Consider the following 22,307-nt stretch of genomic DNA (forward strand, 5'->3'; position numbering starts at 1 on the left):
AATAATTGATTTAGTTCATTTATTTATTGATTTATTTTATTTAAAATGATTGATTTATTTATTTTTGTGATGCAAAGCTGACTTTTCAGGTGCCTTAAAGCCAGTCTTCAGTGTCACATGATCCTTAAGAAGTCACTTGTGCTGCTTAATATTTTTGTGGAACCCAAAAGAACAACAATTATTGGAAATATAAATCTTTTGTAACATTATAAATGTCACTTTTGATCAATTTATTGGATCCTTGCTGAATAAAGGCATTATTTTCTTTCTTTCTTTCTTTCAAAAAAAGAAAAGAAAAAGAAAAAAGACAAAAAAGTGGTAACACATTCAAAAAATATATATGGACAAAAAACTGTCCATTGACAGCTACTCAAACAGTTTTCATTGTTAAGAACAAAGCAAAAAAAGTGTTTGTTGGATTATTAAATGTGTTGTCTGTTTATCATATCAGTACCGGGTTATAGGTAACATAAGGACTAGTTTAAAAGATATGCCACCCCAAATAGTCTTCATAAAAATATACATATCCTCTGAAACGATTTATTCTGAAGTTTGAGTGACAGACTCTCTGGAGAAGGGCCGTGTTTCTCTTCTTCTCTTTTAAGAGCTCCTGGGTCTGTTGAAACTCTATTGTTCAACGAGTAGAGGCAGAGAGAGAGAGAGTCCCCTCCCCTTCGGCTCTTTCTTCCCCTCCTCCTCGGCCCTCACTATGGACCAAAGCAGCACTCCTCAAGTCTGCAGGCCCATAGTCTCCTGGAAGACCCACTCTTCTTCCAGCTCTTCCCCACTTCTGAGGCCTCTTCTCAGGGATAGGTAGAGCAGGAGCCCTGCTTGATAATGGAGGTGGTGCAACAGGTTGGACATCAGCTATCTCCATTTGGGATATCCGAGTGTCTGTCTGCATCTGCAGGTAATTCTGCTGTTAAATTGCACAGTGCTGCAGATGAGAAGCTTCTGAGATGCTAGAATGGGTTACAAGATTTGCTGCAAATATTGATTTTGGCTGATTTTTCAAAGTAGATTGTGTCTATAAGTCACATTTAGCTTGCATTGTAATTCATAAGTTTCATAATTCAATATGAATCATAATTTGCATTCATATTGATTGTGACAACATAAATAATTTAGGCCAGTCATTTTCTATAAACCGTTCAGGTAGATTAATTTGAGCGCTCACAGTTGTCAGAGTGGTTTTATTTGTAGCGATAAGCATGTTTGGGCCCTTTGTGTCTGTCTGAGTCAGACATTATTTACGAATTAGAACAATTAGTCACAACGAACTGTCTCTGCTTTCTTTCTCGCTCCCTTTTCCCTCAAAACAGTCCTAGTTCTGTTTCTTCATCATGATGTGTTGATGGATCTCGGCTGTCTCTGAGAACCTCAGATGCTCTCTGTACAGCATGTGTTATGCAACTCTGTTAAAATGATACAAACCCATTAATATTTGCTTGATATCCCCTTAAATATTTCTTAGCGGCTCCCTTTGGGCTTTTGAAAACTCTTCATGGTAGCTGAGAGGAGTTCAAGCTCGACCAGGATGTATGAAATATGTTATGTCTATCCTGGGCAAACAATGCTATACAGCAATTATCCTTTTTCCTGCCAACTCCTGGTGCTTCCTTAGTTTGCAGTGAGCATCTAAATCAAATATGTGTGGCGTTTCACGACACTATTTTGAGAGGAACATAAGAAAAAATAATTATCTGTATCTTTGCATTGTTGGTGCCACCCCAAAATTACTCCCATGTAACAATGGGCTTATTTATGTGGCTGTTTTGTTAATAAAATGGCTGTTGATCTTTGGGATTAGCGAAGTCAATGATGGGAACGCACATAATGGAGCGTTTAAGGGTGAGGGGGCGTTGTGACAGAAGGTATGTGACAGTAATTACTGCTCACTATAACCCTTTTGTTTGGTTCCACCTGGTTCGGGCCGTCTTATAGCTCAGGTCACTCATTAAAGAGCAGACAAGCTCATATTTGACGAGACCTTGGACCAAAGTCATGCACAGGAAGAGACATACAGTACATAAACATATATACATGCCTTCATGTTTAGAAGAATGTTTTAAATACATATACAATACCATTTAAATGTCTATTGATTCTTTTAAAGTCTTTTATGCTCACCAAGGCTGCATTTATTTCATTAAAAAATACAATATAAACTGTAAAATTGCGAAATAATATTACAATTTAAAGTAACTGTATTCTATTTGAATATATTGTAAAATTAAATTTATTCTTGTGATGCAATGCTGAATTTTCAGCATCATTACTCCAGTCTTCAGAGTCACATTATCCTTCAGAAATCATTCGAATATGCTGATTTGCTGCTCAAGAAGCATTTTTTATTATCATCAATTTTGAAAACAGTTGTACTGCTTAATATTTTTATGGAAACGGTCATACTCATCTTGGAGGATTTGAGAAAGTTCAAAAGAACATTTTTTGATCAATTTAATGCATCCTTGTTTAATAAAAATATAAATTTATTTTGAAAAATCTTACTAACAAACTTTTGAATAGTAGTTTGAATATTAAATGATTTAAATATAAATAATGCATTCGATTTATAATCAGCATTTTCCACCATCTTGGATAGACTTTTCCACTTGTTGTAATGCATTATGGGATTGCATTTTTAGAATATAATGCTCCCTTAAAATTTGGTCAGAAAGAGAGTATGTGTTTTGGAGGAGTATTTACTAGGTTTTGGAGCAGATCTTCCGTCTAAAACCTCAAGTCTCATTGCTTTTGTTATTCCCATGAAACTGCACTCTGCTTCCTTTCAGAGTCCTGTGTCGTGACAGGTTGTCTAGTCGCTTCAGAAGAGCCTGTCTGCCCATCGCTCCATGCCATCAGTGGCAGATGTGGGGTTTGAGTCTCAGGGTACCTCAAACACAGACACTGACCCCAGAGACTGTCTGGCTGGAGCTCTGACCCTTTTATTTCACTGCAGTCAGAGACAGACTCTTAAAGACTTTAATTAGAGACTGTCTAGGAAGACTTCTGCTTTCCTTTGATCCTACATTAACATAAAACATCTATTATCTTTTATTGTGTGTATATATATATATATATATATATATATATATATATATATATATATAGAGAAAAAAAATCCAGAAAATCACATTGTAGGATTTTTAAAGAATTAATTGGTAAATTCCTTGGTAAAATAAGTATTTGGTCACCTACAAACAAGCAAGATTTCTGGCTCTCACAGACCTGTAACTTCTTCTTTAAGAGGCTCCTCTGTCCTCCACTCGTTACCTGTATTAATGGCATCTGTTTGCACTCGTTATCAGTATAAAAGACACCTGTCCACAGCCTCAAACAGTCACACTCCAAACTCCACCATGGCCAAGACCAAAGAGCTGTCAACGGACACCAGAAACAAAATTGTAGACCTGCACCAGGCTGGGAAGACTGAATCTGCAATAGGTAAGCAGCTTGGTGTGAAGAAATCAACTGTGGGAGCAATTATTAGAAAATGGAAGACATACAAGACCCTACTGTGAAGCATGGGGGTGGAAACATCATGCTTTGGGGCTGTTTTTCTGCAAAGGGACCAGGACGACTGATCCGTGTAAACGAACGAATGAATGGGGCCATGTATCGTGAGATTTTGAGTGAAAACCTCCTTCCATCAGCAAGGGCATTGAAGATGAAACGTGGCTGGGTCTTTCAGCATGACAATGATCCCAAACACACTGCCCGGGCAACGAAGGAGTGGCTTTGTAAGAAGCATTTCAAGGTCCTGGGGTGGCCTAGCCAGTCTCCAGATCTCACCCCATAGAAAATCTTTGGAGGGAGTTGAAAATCCGTGTTGCCCAGCGACAGCCCCAAAACATTACTGCTCTAGAGGAGATCTGCATGGAGGAATGGGCCAAAATACCAGCAACAGTGTGTGAAAACCTTGTGAAGACTTACAGAAAACGTTTGACCTCTGTCATTGCCAACAAAGGGTATATAACAAAGTATTGAGATGAAATTGTGTTATTGACCAAATACTTATTTTCCACCATAATTTGCAAATAAATTCTTTAAAAATCCTACAATGTGATTTTCTGGATTTTTTTTTCTCATTTTGTCTCTCATAGTTGAGGTATACCTATGATGAAAATTACAGGCCTCTCTCATCTTTTTAAGTGGGAGAACTTGCACAATTGGTGGCTGACTAAATACTTTTTTTCCCCACTGTATATATCACAATAGCCACTTCCACTGGCTTCTGCCAAATCACAAATGAGTGTACAACAGAATAACACTATTCACTTGGGATTACTGAAAATGACCTTTGGAGATATAATCCTATTTATTGGTCAAATCTCCTGACAAGCATGAAGTCTCCCTGCTATCTTTTGATTTCATTGTAGTACTTGGTTTATCTCATATTATGTTTTCCCAGAGAGAAGTGTGAGATTGACACAGTGTCTGCAATGGCTGCGTTATCTGTGCAGCTGATTGGTGGAGAGCAGGAACTGTGATTAGCCAATCACTCACCTTTGACAGAAGTGAAAGGCCATGGGGTTTACAGGATAATAATTTTTCTTTTATGATATAACTTGATTACCCATGTCTTAATTTTGTCAATTATTTAATTGACAAAATTACATTTATTTTGAACATGCAGTAAATTTGGACAACAGGATTTGTATAGGATGTGTTTTTATATTAGCATTTATAATACTTTATGAATTTTTTATTTGTTATTGATTATAATTATTTAATCATATTAATATTAATGAACTAGGAATTAATTATGCGATTGGAAAACAGGATAAATGTAATACATATATAATACATATTTATCTATTTAAAAAATAATATGTTTATAAAATATTTAATATTGATATTTGTTTAAATATAATATAATTTAATTGGTTATATATTATTATTTATATAAATTTATGAATCATAAAATTTGCTTTATGGTTTAAAAAATATTGTAATTATTTAATAATTTATATAAATGAACTAGGAATTGAACATGCAAAATTACTTAGGACATTCAATGAACTTGGGCAAGGTGATGTAATGGGACACTTATTGTTCTGCTTTTAATAAATAATAAATATAAAAAATATTTAACTTTTTATTTTATTATTAAATTATTTAATACAATTTAATTAATAATTTTATATTTATTACTTCACTTTATTTTGTATAATATAAAATAATTTATATTAATATTAATGTTAATTTTTTTATTGATATTGACATTTGATATTATAAATTATTTAAAATGAATGTTTAATCATTTTAGAATGTTAAAATATGAATGAAGTCTATGTCACAGCACATTTAGAAAAGCAGTTTCCTCTTCCGAAAACCATGATAACGTTTAGATAAACTCAATGCATTTATGCCACATGTCTGTTACACTGCTAAAGCAAAAATGGATTGGATGCTCTCTCAAGTCAAATGGATTTTTAATCAAGTGTCGGATTTATTCCATGACTTTCTAAGATCTAGTTTCCAAATTGCTGTTATCTTCTGACCGTTGCTTGGGCTGCTGGACAGGCAATCCATCAAATTCTCATCAATTATGTTTCATATTTATCACGACGGTGAGTCCAAACCTCTGCAGTTTTTGGTTTCGTCGGGTCTCAAGGAAGAGTGTGGTCTCTGCGCTCAAACGATAAGCTTTCCAGATCACAACCTGGTTTATTTGCATAATTAAATGTTGTTATTATCAGACGTACTACACGCAGAACGCAATGAAATCGTTTTATGCGCTTTGACTAATGGAGACGTGTTTACTGCTTAAGCCCTGACATGGGTTGTAAATCCAGGTTAAGATTATTAGGCCCGAACACACAGACTGTTTGTGAGTTTGTCTAATCCTTCATGCCACTCCTTATCAAGACTGCAGTAGCTGAGATCTAATGACGTAATGCTGAAAAATCTATTGCAGTGTGTAGTGGAGCGATATGATATTGGTATGACAGCTACAAGAATTGATTCAGTGTGTCACTGGACTCAGAGTGCAGGCAGAAACGGCGAGCTTTCCACACAAGAGCATCAATCATTCATGCCACATTAGCGCTAGGAGACAGAGTTCATCCCTTAGAGCTTGTGCTGTATATGACTGAGACTCGGAAAGAAAGAGCGGAGAAGGAGAAATATGTTTTGTTTGCAGGAGTCATGGAACGTGCTAGCTGGAAATTGCTGTAAACAATCCTCCTCATTCCATTGCCACGGCAACAGAGGTGTTTCCCTGACAACAGATTACAGTAAACCGTATCAGACAACTGCCTGCAGAACTATAGTAACGACTTATGCATCCTAACATTACTGCTTGAATCAAGAAGGACCAGTCACTGTTGTGCTCATATGCAAATTTTAGCCAATCATCATATGCATATTAGTGTCCAAAAATCAATGTTTTGGGTTTTTCCTACTGGAAATGGTTAAGGATCATTTTTAACCCAATACTTTTGTAAAACTAAAAGTTAAAAGTTATTTACATATTAATCACATTGTGTCTCATTGACTAATAACTGTGTGAACTATTTCATATTTGTGCGAACAGGAGAACTTTGCATCGCAATTTGTTCTTATAGCCTCGTTCTAATGTTATTGAATTTGGATTGTTTTAAATGAGCGTGTCCATAAGTACAATTTTTCATACACAGTTGTGCATACGCATATCTGTGTTGTTATACAAAGAAATCTCGCAGCTGATGAAATATATTTAAGATGAAACTAAATTTGGCCACCCAGATTACAGGTATGTGATTTGTTTTTTGCATATGTGTGGTTTCTGTTGTTCCTACTTTTTTTGTTGTTGTAAGTTTCGAATACATATAAGCACGAAAATGAATGGCGAATAATTATTCATGAAAAAGTCTGTATACGTTGATTTCACGCACAAATTTGTGTATGCACACTTGAAACCCAATGACGGGACGAGATGCAAAAACTAAAGTAGTTGTGGCTGTGTAAAGCTCATGAATATTTAATGAGGTAAGCATTGAGGCTGATTATGATTGGTCGTCTGTTGCTAATTACTCACTGTTGGAATCTGGCAGAATAGTATCGCTGATAGAGATAGGTATCAATGTTATTTGAAGCTGTTTAGTGTTTTTTTAGTCTTTAGTCTTTGTTTACCCTTTTCTGTTAATCTTTTTAGATTAGAAATCTAGTCACGTTGAAAAATTAAAGATTCATTTTAAATAGTTTTCTGTGATTGTGATTCCTGTGCATTTATGTCAATGTGCAGCATTAAAAAGTCAAAATACAAGTGTGAAGCATTGATTTACCTGGAGCTAAAAGTGACTTTAAACTGCGTTTTAAAAAGACGCTTAAGCGAAAGGGTCTCAAGACATTTTTTTTTAAGTTATTTGAACTTGAATGGCACATTTTTTCAGAATTCTGTGTCAAAAGACAGAAGTGTAATAGTCAGAAAAATGTCCATCTAGTATATATATGTGTGTGTGTGTGTGTGTGTGTGTGTGTGTGTGTGTGCGTGTGTGTGTGTAGAAAAAGAAAAGTAGAGCAGTGGAATGCAAAAAAAAGGTTAAGCGTAATGTGAAAAGCACTTTGAGTTTTGAATGTATCCTTTTCCTCTCCATTGTGGCTATCTTAGACAATATAATGAGTTATATAAGACTTCTTTCATGACGGTCTTCAGATCAGATCAAATACTATTTCCGAAAGAGGAAACAATAAATCACTTCACTTTCATGATAATCAAAGTTATTTTCCTAAGAAGCCATGATTGTGACTATGATGTTGGTATCGAACTTTGTCTTTGAGGCATTAGGAAGCCCCACCCACAGCCAAATCCCATTGGTTGAAAATCTTGCTTTTATGGCTGTATTCAGTATTAAATATCAAATTGGTTGTAAATGTGTGTGGACTAGTTAAGATCTCTCTTTTGACTCAAGAGTGTATTTACATGTTGATTATTTGCATTCTGGTGGTCACCAAGAAACACACGCACAGCAAATCCTGGATGTTATGGAGGAATAAACAGGAAGAAACAGGACAAATGAGGTCACTGGGTTTGTTGCATTAAAGGAAGGCGAGTCATTTCTTTCTGTTATTCATGTCTGTAAAGGTTATATGGGTTCTTTGCTGTCCTGCTCTAAGGAAAGAGAGAGAAAGAGAAGACAATGCACACTAGAAAATCTTTCGGGAGTCAAAAGTATGTTTGCATAACAATCCGTTCACACAGTGCAGCCTGTGAATGCCTCCAGACAGCTGCATGGAAAAAGCTTTCTAAACTCCATTGACATCTGAATAAAGACCTTCAGTTGATTATGTCAGTGCAGTTGGTATTAAACCCACAGGCATGCGTGACAGATGTTAGCCCTGAGATTTACTATACTATCAAACCACCATCTTGAAGATCTCATTTAATTTAATGAGATGAATAAGAGTTCGTCTGGGTCAGTGGTTACTAACCGACGTACTGGACAGACACATGTCACGCACAGACCCGCTGTAAAAATATTGCTAATCGGTTTACTCATGGTGAATGCAAAGATGAGTAAGATCAGAAATACTGGAGCAGTGGTTCAGGATATCCTGAGGAAGGAGGGTGTGCGTTTCTAAATCAGGGAAACGGAAAAATGCAGGGAATGCTGAATAGATGACTGAACGAGGAGTCAGCCAAGACAGTGTGTCAGGAGGTCAGGATGACTAGACTAGACAGTGTTGTTTTTTATGATTTGCATCATGAAAATAAATATATGCTTCATTTAACTAATTTATAGCATGTAGTAAGTGAACCTTTTTGCCCTTATACAAATTTACTTTGGTAATTATAGTTACTATTTTTTATGGGAGGGCTAGTAAGCTTTTATTATTCCCCTCATCATTTTATTGCATTGATATAACATTAACATACCAATAACAATATAGTCATATGACTATGAATATGAATGAATGTCTATAAATTAATATGTTAAGGGCTTGGCTTCAATTCAATTCAATAAAAAATAAAATAAGAATTGAACATTTCCAGTATTATTTCTCAAATAATAATTACTTGTCAAAAATAATAATAATAATCATCATCATCATCATCTCACAATTTCAGGGAGAAAAAATTAAGATACAATTCAGTGAATGAACAGTGACAGTTGCCCAAAAGTGAGGCTTATTGTCACACCATATGGGGTAAGTTATCACATATAAAATAAAATATAATAAGTTGTATATACTGGGTAATACGGGGTAAGTTATCACATTGGAAATGTGCTATTAAACAGCATATTATCAGCATATATAAATACAATATATATATTGTGTGTGTGTGTGTGTGTGTGTGTGTGTGAGTGTGTATACACACACACACACACACACACAAAGCATCTTTAGTGCAGTCTTGCTTGTATAGGCTATGACGTATTTAACAGAAAATAGACCGAAAATAAGAAGACAAGTTGCATAGTTGTTGTTGTGCTTTAAAAGTCCGTTTTTGAAAGGTGAACCTTTATATCCAAAGATATGAAACAAATGCAATAAAGTAAATGAACAACAGTGTCCTTTTTCATTGCATTACAAGAACAGTAACATAACACACATATATGGAGGACCACAGTATTTTCAACTATTATCAATTACATTTATAATAGCATCAAAGGAACAAACAGAAAAAGAGAAAGGAGAAAAAATTAAAATAAAACAACGGGATAACTTAAAGACAGATATGATGCTGCTAAAAAGAACATTATTTTGTGTATTTGGTGTAATGAAATGTGTTTATGCGGTTCAAAAAACACAGTATTTTCCACATACTGTACATTATTGTTTCTCCTCTATGCCCCGCCTTTCTGAAACAATTCAATTTTTACAAAGCTCATCGTTCTGAAAAAGTGAGGTGTGCTCTGATTGGCCAGCTATCCAGTGCGTTGTGATTGGCCGAATGCCTCAAGCGTGTGACGGAAATATCCCTTACCATATTGTGATAATGCCCTGTCAGGCCGATGATTCAAAAACATGAAAGCCCATTATAAACGAGGCATTTGTTGCATCCAGTGGGGACATAATTATGGATTATAATGACTTATACTGTCTTTTTATGCGTTGCGTTGCATTGCGCCGCGTAAGCATAAAACCATGTCTGCATTTGTGATCGCTCTGGGCTGGACTCCGCTTCGTCGACGGTGAAAGCCGATCCGGCGATCCACAGCGCAAAGTTGAAGTATTTCCTCAGCAACCAGCACGGATCAGCTCTAGGCATGACGAAGCGGATATCGTCCTCTTTTGGAAGGCCAAACAAAGTAGTTTCACTTTCACAACGAAGCACACAGCGTCTTTACAACATGGCAGCGGAAACAATAAAACTACAGCGAGAATCAAAGTAACGCCTTCTTTCTTTTTCGTGAATATTTGGGCGGCGTTATGCAAATCTTGCCACATAGTGAGGTAGATATGTGGGGGCGTGTTAGAACGAGCCGTTTTAGATAGGCGTGGTTGACTCTTAACTTTTATAAAGAATATCTCTTTGGATTTGAGACTTTAGTCTTTGCAACTTTACAGATCTTCTTTATGCACCAAGAGCTTGTAACACTCCAAAGAGAAAGGAAAAATTGAAATCGCATCATATGACCCCTTTAAAAGAATTTTTCATAAGAAAAGGATTCAAAAATTCTATACATCCTTTTTGTTTTTTAGATCTTTTAAGGCAATATAATGCTTCATTTTTGTTTGTCGGTCTGTATGACGTCACGCAGCTGTAATCGCACCGAGCGCGTGAGGGAGGGACTGACAGCGCTGCCGGTGCGCGAGGTGCTGGTGTGCGGAGCAGCGCGCGCGGCCGTCTGGAACATAAGTGGGATTTATTTCTGCAGTACTTTGAGTCCAGACGCATGTAACTACCCGCAATAGAACGAGCCGTTTTAGGTAGGCGTGGTTGACGCTTAACTTTTATAAAGAATATCTCTTTGGATTTGAGACTTTAGTCTTTGCAACTTTACAGATCTTCTTTATGCACCAAGAGCTTGTAACACTCCAAAGAGAAAGGAAAAATTTAAATCGCATCATATGACCCCTTTAAAAGAATTTTTCATAAGAAAAGGTTTCAAAAATTCTATGCATCCTTTTTGTTTTTTAGATCTTTTAAGGCAATATAATGCTTCATTTTTGTTTGTCGGTCTGTATGACGTCACGCAGCTGTAATCGCACCGAGCGCGTGAGGGAGGGACTGACAGCGCTGCCGGTGCGCGAGGTGCTGGTGTGCGGAGCAGCGCGCGCGGCCGTCTGGAACATAAGTGGGATTTATTTCTGCAGTACTTTGAGTCCAGACGCATGTAACTACCCGCAACAGGATACCAGAGGGTTAGTATGCATACTAAGGCGTTGTTTTATAGTGTTGACGTGTGTTGTGGTTTCATTTTGAAGCGCGCAATATCTGAGACTGTAACTGTTGCGTGAGATTTTACACAGAGTGTAAACAGGACTGGACTGAAATCGCAAATGTGAAGTTTAAATGTTAAGAATCTCAAAGGGTGCGTTCATATAGAACGCGTTTGTTCTTGCGTTTAAAAAAAATAGATGCAAGGGTCTCGCGACGCGTTTTAAAAGTTGAACTATTTTTAACCCTCTATCTCATCCTGCACGCATTACGAAAATAATGTTAAAGAAAATATTATTATTATAGAATAGAATTGATCTCATTGCTGTAAAATGTATGAATCACTTCATTATTTATGGGTTTATTTAAAAAGTTTATTTTTGTTATTAGTTTGTATATTGTAGTATTTTATGTTGCATTGTTATGTTATATATTACATTTATGTTATGTAGTTCATGTTAACTGCATTAATAATGCCATGTGGTGTTTATGTGCTCAATATTAGTATGTATAGTATTATTGACTACAGTTGTTGTGCCACATGTAATTATCAGCTCGGTTTACACGGATTTTAATCAATCTTAAATATGTAATGTATATTAACATTGCATAATGTTATGACATATACTGTACAATTAGGAACTGTCAAATATAGAGTGACCAAATTAACTAAATGATGAAAGGTAGAAATATAATCAAGAATAGCCTACTCTTTGCATCCATTGTGCAATGGAAGATTAACTTGAAACTGTATCTTAAAAACTCATGCTCACATCTGTCTGATGCATATTATGCATAGATGAACCCTTAAAAATGATCACAGATACAATGCAATAATGCATCCTGGGTCTTTACATTAAAAGGGCGCTGTTCTATGTGTCTAGATTTATTATGTCAGTGGGACATTATCTTGACAGATGTTGAAAATGAAGCATTTTTGTTTGTCTTTCTGGGATGTTTTAAGGTTTGTGCATGTGATGGATTGTTCCATATGTGAGAATTCCTTAGGAGCAGCACGCACTGATAAACACACTTAGCACGAGAGGAATGTGTGTGTCTGTGTGTGCGTCTATGGCTCATCCTCATGTTGTTTATTGCACACACACACACACACACACACCATGCACTGATGGTTCTTGCTAGGGCTATACATTACACTTGGTAAACCTTCTCTCCAGTAGTTAAACACACTGTCAGACAGCTCTTTATATAGAAATATACTGCTTTATGTGGTATATGTTTACTTAGTGTTATGTCTGTATATGAATTCCTAGTTAAAGGAACGGTTCACCCAAAAATTATAATTTGCTGAAGATGTGCTCACCTTCAGGCCATCCAAGATGCAGATGAATTTGTTTCATTGGAATAGATTTTTTGAAATGTATCATTACATCACTTGCTCACCAATGGACATTTTGCAATGAATGGGTGCCGTCAGAATGAGAGTGCAAACAGCTGATAAAAACATCACAATAATTCGCAAGTAATCCACACCACTCCAGTCCATCAATTAACATCTTGTAAAGAATAAAGCTGCGTGTTTGTAAGAAACAAATTCATCAAGATAATTTTATCTTCAAACTGTTGCTAAAATATGAGTAAATCTATACATAATATTGCTTTCTTCAGTGAAAAAGTCAGATCATCAGAATATGCACTGATCAAGAACCATTTACGAGCGAAAATAGTCCAAAACAGTTCTAAACAAATATCTTGGTGGATTTTGATGTGAGAGGACAACAGGGGATGGGCTTTTTCACTGTACGAAGCTTTATTATGGATTATAGATTCATATTTTGGCCAGAAACAATGTTTTAAAGTTATAATGCCTTAATGATGGATTTGTTTCTTACTAACATGCTTTTCACCTCACAAGACAATTGATGGACTGGAGTCATGTGGATTACTTGTGGATTATTGTGATGTTTTTATCAGCTGTTTGGACTCTCATTCTGACGGCACCCATTCACAGCAGATGATCCACTGGTGAGCAAGTGATGTACTGCAATTTCTCCAAATCTGTTCCGATGAAGAAACAAACGCATCTACATCTTGAATGGCCTGAGGGTGTGTACATTTTCAGCAAATTTTCATTTTTGGGTGAACTATTCCTTTAACGGTGCCAATAAACATATAGGTCATGCATGCATATTAGTTGGTGCAATATAGGGCAAAATGAACTTATAAATCCTTAAAAATTATTATACTGTTTTGCAAGTATAACACATAATGTACATAAGGGCATAAGCAGTGGGTCTGGAAAAACATGCACACCAAAAAGCACGCATGATGCAATATTTGGCAGCGTAATGTAGTGATGTTATTTTAAATGTAATTAGCTCACCCATTTGCATATTAGCCTTATTTATTGAAGACCGCTGGAGTAGATCTGTCAGCGATGACATCGTGCTTGGCACATTATGGTTTGCTAACTGGCTCAGCCGTGCCCTGGTCATGAAGATGGCTGATTGTTGAACGCTCAGCGGGCACAAAGGGCTCTCGTTAGTCTCCTGAGTATGTGAACTGGTCTGGCACCGGGATCAATGGCAGCAGGCTTGTGAAAGGCTGGTTCATAATGAACCCTTGAGAGCTCGTCACTCACCCGCTGCGAGGTAGAGAGAAGCCAAAAGATGGACGGTGAGCTCAGAACTTCAAAGCTTCTGTTTATATTTGTGAAAAGGTTGCTGATAATAGAATAGCATAAATGGGTCACCTCTATCTATACTCATGGGAAAAGTCTAGCTTAAAGAGCCACATTAACGTTAATGTACAGCCAGGTGATGGAGGGGAGGGGAGAGTGTATGGGTCATAGATCGTTAAGTTCATTTAGAGAGGAAGGTAATCTATTAGAGTATCTGTGGGTAGTAAGAGTGGGGTCAGGGGTCTCTAGAGTGAACTAGAGTGCTGGTTAGTGCTGTTTTATTGGGTAAAATGATTGAAAAGAAAATCATGGGGCATTAGAAGCAAGGCTGACATTGTTTTGAGGGAAATGTGGGATAGTTAGACTAGCATTTGTTTTCATGCCATTGCTTGGTACTTTGGTTCCATGTGAGGCGCTATTCTAGATTAGAGAGTCTTATTTTGTGAATGGCATCCAGCCCTTTGAACCAAACTAAAGGCAGAACTGTTAATTTTGTTGTTGCAGAACTGCTTATTTTGAGGTTTGTGGTGGTGAAACCTGTACTTTCTTTTCACTTGTTTACCATTTCAATCCATTTTAATCCATACAGTGAAAGTGAATGGGGATGGATGTTGTTGAACTCCAAAAATGTCAACAAAAGCATGATAAAAGTAGTTTAAACAAATATGAAGTATAATGTACGTCTTCTGATTATGAACTATAGTACATTACTGTTTAAATGTCATTATTTTATAACGCCATGAGTTTTAATACAGGCGGGTGAATAAAAGCATTTAGCCAAAAGTAATTTTTTTTTTTTTTTAGATTTATACTACCATTCAAAAGATTGGGGTAAGATTTTTCTTTAAGAAATTCATATTTTATTCAGCAAGGATGCATTAAATTGATCAAAAGGCAGTTATAATGTTGGTAAGATTTCTATTTTAAATAAATGCTGTTCTTTTGAACTTCAAATTGATCAAAGATCCCTATAAGACCAAACTATTAAGCAGCACAACTGTTTTCAACATTTTCAACAAATAATAATAAATGTTTTGTGAGCAGCAAATCTGCATATTAGAATGATTTCTGAAGGATGATGTGACACTGAAGACTGGAATAATGATGCTAAATATTCAGCTTTGCATCACAGGAATAAATTACATTTTAAAACACATTCACATAGAAAATAGTTATTTTAAATTGTAAAAACATTTCACAATATTACTGTTTTTCTGTATTTTAAGCATAAGACTTCTTTCAAGTGAAAACATTAAAATGCCTTATTTTTCATATATATATATATATATATATATATATATATATATATATACACAGTATTAACATGTACCTGTAATATATATATATATATATATATATATATATATATATACACAGTATTAACATGTACCTGTAATGCCAATTGGAGTTAAAACTCAGGTTTAAAATAATGCGCTCTTGCTATTGAATTTTAGAAATTGACTTTTTTAATGTCCGGGGGTTTTAATGGACCAAATGATTTCACGTGAAGTGTGAAATGTCATTTCAGATCTCTCCCCGTGGCTATCAGCATCTGTTCTTTCATTTCTAGCAGCCGTGCACTGAACTGGCTAGCACTTTCATCCATTCTTTCTCTCTCTCTCTGAAACAGGTGCTGTGTTAATTGGTAAGCAGTCATTGTTTACTGCTAGATAGACTCATTTATGATTCATTTAGCTTCCTCTTGGTCATCATACAGTCTGTTCAGGCCTCTTGTGTGAGTGTGCATGTGTTGTTATATGTGCTCAAGCGGTAGGAAGATGAGACCGCAGCAGATGGTCTGTAAACTGTGCTCAAGCCGGACCCCTGTCGAGTCTACCCTTTGTTGCACGCATGCATTCCTATGTGAACGGGTCGGTGCATATGCCATGACACTTCAGTTATCTTACCCTCCATTCATCTCCAGCCTCAGGCAGTGGGCTGCAGCTCAGCATTCCAGCTTTTGTCTCCTTCATTTCCATTTGTAAAACAGGTGTGGATGCCGAAACACTAGTGCAAGTTTCCGAAATGTAATGAGATGGGTTATGTTGACTTTTCAGATGTTCTTTGAATGGTTTTGTTTGTTGTTTCAGTTCAAGAAAATGCATCTTAATAGGTGACATGATGACCAACTGTATCATAACAAAGGCCATTTACATGTGTAATAACTTTTAAAGGTACAGTATCAAAAGGCCTATTTAATTCTACAGACCATTTGAGACAGCAATAAGCCAATTTTGCTGCATGAAACCTTGACTATATTTTAAATGACTACAAAAAGTCCAAATATGGGCTCACAATGCTTGCTTTTCTCTTTTATTGGAGGATTTCTTTCTAAAAACATTATGTTTGCTTAAATGTTTTTTGCTCCAGTATGCAAACTTTTAATCCTAGAACATGTAATACAGGGCAGAGTTTGTAAATGTAACACCTTGTTTGGCTACCCAACTGAAGGCAGACAGTCGTTTTTCATAAATGAAACTAATGCAAATTTGACAAGCAAGTAAGCTGTAGCTCCAAGTCTCCATGACAAAAAAGGCCACAACACTCTCGTTTGTGCACGAAAGCTTTTTCCGAATGATCAATCGCTCCGTTTCGAGGGGTGCCGTAGAGAAGTCGATGGAATCACTGCTGCTGTTGTTGTTCCTTCAATGATTTCCATCTGCTTTGCTTCTCGACAGTCCATAAATCAATTTTTAATGGCCGCCAAACTGATCTTGTTGCAGATGAAAATCGATGATCAAGACAGCGCAGAGTCCCCAGAGAACTACACTAATGAATACAATGAATAATTTAGTCTTTCATACTAATCATATCTCCATTAACTCTTAAAACTCTGCCTCAGCGTAAGCATCGGACATGTCGGACATGCTTTTAAAGACTGATAATCATCTCTCTCCATATGGATGAGGGGTATTGATGTATCTGGTATTGATCAGATTTTCTCTTGCTTTTTGAATGTGAATGTGTGTGTTTCAGTTAAAATGCAAAGAGGTCTGATGGTATCAGAGCTTAAGTTGTCTGAATGACATGTTATGCTCTAGTGGGTGAATCTCAAACCTGCCACAAAAAAAAGGTCATTTAAAAAAATGTTTTATAAAAAATTATGTAAATGTTTTTCATTTTAATTTGATAAAATATTTAAAATCAATCAAAATTCATCAGTTATATTTTACATAAGACTATTTTTAGGTCATTAGTGGTTTTCTTTGCATTGTTTTCATCAAAGTTTGCATTGCTATAATGCAAAAAAATCTCATAATCATTATTGTAATGCTGACTTTAAAATATATATATATTTAACATATATTTTTAATAGTTTATTACAATTGTGCAAAACTTGCTTAAAAAAACCTAAGGTGAAAAGCCTTTATTTAACACTTTCTACCATTAAAGTGGTCATTTTAATTTCATAAGCCAGCTCAAATGGCCCATGCATGCTCTTCTCACAATCAAGACAGACACTTCATTCCCCAGCAGACTAAACATGTGATGTCTCAGGCACAGCACCCTTCACAGATGTCAACACACCTGTACATTTGTAAATAATGGCTTTGAGTCAAGGGTTAATGACAGATCTCAGAAGTGTCATTGTGGTTTAGTACACAAAGGCATGTTCTGGCACTCACCTTTAATGACCGAGACCTAATTGGTTGTTGACAAGTGGTTTGCTGAAATTTCTATGAGCGAGCAAATAACTCTAATTGTCATTGCTGTTGTAAAGGAAAGTTTCGCAGACTAAAAGTAATGAAAGCTTAAGATATTTTCATTTAGCTGGTCCTCACAATAGAAACTGTGTACATGAATGATGACTTTTGATATTATATTTTGATATTTCATGTCGAATGTTATTGTTTTTGGGTGGTATTTAAAAAAAATGTTAACATATTAACCCAACAAACATCTGACCATTATTTCAATCTTCTCTCTGTAGGGGGCGACAGGGAGCGAATGACATCCAACCATGAGACTTATCTATTTATGGCCAGCACACAGAATGACATGGAGGATTGGGTAAAGAGCATCCGCAGGGTGATATGGGCTCCGTTTGGAGGAGGTGAGCTTCTGCAACCCGAATAAGTCAGCATTGGTTAATGGTTATAAACAGACTGGTCACAGTTTAACTTTGCCTTACTTGCACAGCCTTTACTTTGCTATGTATTATATTACTGTATAAGTACTGCACACTGACTAGTTAAAGGAGACTAATACTATTTAAACCTCTGCTTGCAACATTAACAGCTCTATATTATCCAGCAGTGATTCCCATTACAACTTTAAAATATTAGGGCAAGTAAAAGATTAAATGGATAGTTCACCCAAAAATGAAAGTTCCAAACCTGTATGAATTTCTTTCTTCTGCTGAACTGAAATGATAAGATGGTCCCCATTGACTTCCATTGTATTTTTTCTATATCTTCCTTCATGTTCATATACAATATATATTATTCATATATTTAAATACTCAATGATGAAAATATGATCCCACTCAGTGTGGGCAGAAATCAACCATTCACAGCAAGAAGCACATGTAGTCCAGCCTCAGTTTTGAGGGCACCAAGCCATGTGATACAGACTGACATTAAACTTGGAGAGTTATGTTGTAGATTTTACAACTTGTCCTATGATGTTGCATCAACTCTATCTGCTGGGTTTGGCTTGTCTTGAAGTATTTTGTTCTTGAAAAACACAGTTTCGTAAACCAAAGATTTAATTACTCAAAAGTTACTTTACATAGTCATTTGTAATGTCCAGGGTCAGCATTTTTGTTTTGCTTGGTTTGTAATCTCGGTCTTACACCGTCTTAACCTTTAAAAATTTCTCTGTGAACTCAATTAGTTCATTGAATTTTGACAAATGGGCAATTTGTTTCAACCATGTGTGGTATTTCTGTGCACAAAGCTATTCATATCTCATTGTTTGCATACAAACCTGATTCCAAAAAAGTTGGTTCAGCCAAAAGAATTGAGATTCCTCAGTAATGTATCTTTTGTTCACATTTGTAGTTGTGAAAGTGACATTCCCTACCACAGTCAGCTGATTTACTCCATAGGTCAAAGGTCATTGAACCAAACAGTATACAATATCCCACTGTAGGGGTTCTGTGGTGTTTCACGACCACCCAGTTGCAGTGCATGTGTGTTCCAGACTCTTCTCCTTGACCTTCGACAACTCCGTCTCAGAATCGATTTGAGCATGTGTGTGCAGCTGCGCGAGGTTGATAATTCATTAGGTCGCAGGCGTTGTTTATAATCACTTTAAGACGTAATTAGATTTTGACTTGTTATTTTGCAGTGTGATCACACTTCTGTCAAAGACTTTATCAGCTTTCAGCAATGACATATAAGTGTCGTCTTTGTAGTTAATGGAGTATTGACTGTCTGAAGCTGATACTTCCAGTGTGATCCAAGAGAGATCACATATTCATTAAAAAGTTCACCTTGTCTAAACAAGGAACTCTTATCAACTCACTTGTGACCTGTGGGACCAATAATGCAAGCTTTATTTAAAAATAATGGCAAATATCACCTTGTCCAATATAGATGTGACATTCAGCATCAGGAATTACATCAGAAAAAAAAATGAATATCAGATATTTAATAAGAAAATGTTAACTTTTTAAATATATGAAGCAAAAATTTTGTTGGTAATTGAAATTAAGCTGAAATGAAATAAATGACAAATATTAGATTACAATTTTTTACTTAATCTTAAATGAAAATTAGAAATGTTGCCTTTGCAACTTCAATAAAATTAGTTTAAGTTGAAGCACTAAAATTACTAAAACTGAAATGAAAATAAATTCAATCTAAATATATAAACAACAAAAACTAATAAATATGACAAAAGCACATAACAAAATTACTTAAAAATGACAAAATACATACACATACAAAATTACTTAAAATTAAAAGGTAAAATAAAAAATTAAATTTCATAACTCAAAATTTAAAAACTCAATTAATAAATACTATAATAGACTAGTTTAGTGTAATATGCTAAAATAACACTATTATTCATTATCATGTAGCCAAACGTTTTAATATGCATAGATTTTGTAATCTCAGTTGTTGTCCTTCCTAAAGTATAAAGTACTGATGGGTATACTGAAAAACCAGTATACCCTAACTCTCGCAAATTGCATAAACCCAGGCAATCAAGATTAGATCTTCTCAGGTTAAAGAAGTGACTTGTACTCAAAGTTTTGTGTTTTACAGTCTGTGGTCCCTATGTGGCATCTGACTGTGAGAGTCTAATACAGGCCCTTTAATGAAGTCATAATTTGCTACTGTTGACATGTCTAATCTTTGTTAAATTAAAAACTTCTAGAGCTCATTTAAATGCACATTTACTGTACTCATTTCATTGTTTGAGTTGTTAATTTTGGCCTGAAGGTTTAGACAAAGAATTTATTCAAAATTCTTATTTTTTCAAGAAGATTAAAACAATCTCTCTGCATTTAATTTTTTTCGCCAATGAACTGGAAGACCTTCTAGACAGAGTGATTCGCCCACAGCTTTTGTGGAGCTTTTTGTACCGAGCGCAGCCGTTCAAATGTCTACAAAAACACGGCGGTGTGAACAGCATGAATGAGGGCAGAAGGCTGGGAACAGCCACAACAGACGATTACACAGCTAAGAGCTTAGCAGCTTTTTAGCACTAACCTTAGGGGACGGAGGGGAGGGGCTATTTTGGCCCTGTCGTAGTCTCTGCTATGAAGTACAGGTCAGGTCTGAGCTTTGCATGGATGGTTCAGTTCGTCTCCTCCCCTTTGAATCCAAACCTCCTTAAAGGAGGGAAAGGACTCTGCTTCCAGACATACAGGAGTAGAGGACAGTGAATATACAGGGAATGGCTTCAGGGCAATCTGATGAATCTGTGGACGAAAAGGAGACAAGATGAGACGAAGAGAGAGGATCAGAGGAGAGAAGACCAAAGAAACAGCATGAGAAGAGTTCAAAGGATGCAAGACTGTAACGAGGGATAAGAAGAATTGAGAAAAGACCATCAAAAAATGAAGAGACAACCTCAACCTCTCTGAGATGAGACAGGAAGGCCTTAAAGGTGCAAGACTGTAATGAGAGGAGAAGATAGTTCGCAGGTAGAGCCAGTCTGCCAGCTCCTCATATTTGATATTTTGTAGAATAAGAGCCGTGCAGCAGCACAAAGAGCACTGTGTGAATACGTGAGGTCAGCAGAAAAGCCCTGGACAGCTTGAAGACGGCATGAAGTTGAAGAGTGTGTGTCCAGTGTTGTTAATTGGCTGCCATTGCACTCAGGGAGAGAGAAACAATTCAATCCAAATGTGATATTAAAGTCCTGAGGATTCTCAAACAGTGTACTTACAGGAGATCCAGGCTTGAGAAACCACATTGTAAACCAGGTGAACTCACTGAAGGGAGAGGAAAACCATCAGAAGATTACGTTTGGCTGGAAACAAGTTTGGCTGGAAGTTTTCCTCACAAACTCTTTCCATGGGAAACAAGAAACTCATGCAAGAGCTTCTGCATAAATCATTGAAGAATTGAAGCCAAGTGAATGTCTACATTGATTTTTTTTTTTTGCCAGATCACCGTCTCACACCTGTGTGGTCACCATTTATCCTTTTCTTTCATTATTTTGAGGTCCAGTTGTGATCCAGCTATGGAACTTCTCAAAGTTCCCAAAGCTTTTTCCCAAGATTTTGATTGGAGGAAACTCTAAAATCACTAGCCAAAAACATTTTGGATGATTTTCCGGCAGCAGTGTGATTGTAGGCAACTTTGGATTTATTTTTGAAGATGCTCAGAGGCAGACAGTTTAGATGCACCTTCTTGCATCCCTTATTTTACTACAGTTTCATGCACAGAAGTCTCTTCCGTAAAATTAAAAGTTGCGTCAGCTTCAAACATGGTGAGTCAGACTTTCTTTTGAATGTGAATAATCAAAGAAAATGTGAAATATTGTTTCTCTTATCTGTCCAACCTTTTTTCCCTCTCCATCAGCTTAGGCAGGAAAGGGCTGCAAAACCCTTCCTGTATTCTAGGCTTAGTTGAATTTGTACCATCTCGTACCACATGTCTGTGTCCAGAGACCCGGAAAGCGCCACCGATCCAAAGCTTCCAGGAAGTCTGGTCTAATCCCTGCTCATATGCATGCCACATGTGAATCACGCTTGTTTTCAGCCCGACTGATGCAGACAAAAGAACAGGGCAGGAGAGGAAGTGTGTGATTTTCTTCTCAGAGAGCGTGACGTGAAAGAATAGCTTAAATCAGGCTTCTTTAGCAGCTCTCCTCCTCACTTTTGTCTATGTATAGGAATAGAGGAAGCAATTGTTTTTCAACATGGACTTTCCACTTGAGTTAAAACTATTT

The 22,307-nt window shown here is 36.3% G+C and overlaps 1 protein-coding gene across 2 annotated transcripts in view; it reads left to right on the forward strand.

Moving 5' to 3' along the window:
- arhgap24 (Rho GTPase activating protein 24) overlaps positions 1-22,307 on the forward strand; it is a 121,728-nt gene that overhangs the window by 89,574 nt on the left and 9,847 nt on the right. Inside the window, exons 1-2 of one of the 2 annotated variants that reach the window (XM_016271236.1) lie at positions 11,175-11,298; positions 17,887-18,009. In XM_016271236.1, the coding sequence (XP_016126722.1) occupies positions 17,904-18,009 (106 nt within the window). In that variant the 5' untranslated portion in view covers positions 11,175-11,298; positions 17,887-17,903. Of the gene's footprint in view, positions 1-11,174; positions 11,299-17,886; positions 18,010-22,307 lie in introns of those variants that run through there. The other variant, XM_016271235.1, reaches the window with a different exon arrangement.

Source organism: Sinocyclocheilus grahami, unplaced genomic scaffold (assembly GCF_001515645.1).
Source record: "Sinocyclocheilus grahami isolate Dianchi unplaced genomic scaffold, SAMN03320097.WGS_v1.1 scaffold61.1, whole genome shotgun sequence".
Taxonomy (NCBI): Eukaryota; Metazoa; Chordata; class Actinopteri; order Cypriniformes; family Cyprinidae; genus Sinocyclocheilus; species Sinocyclocheilus grahami.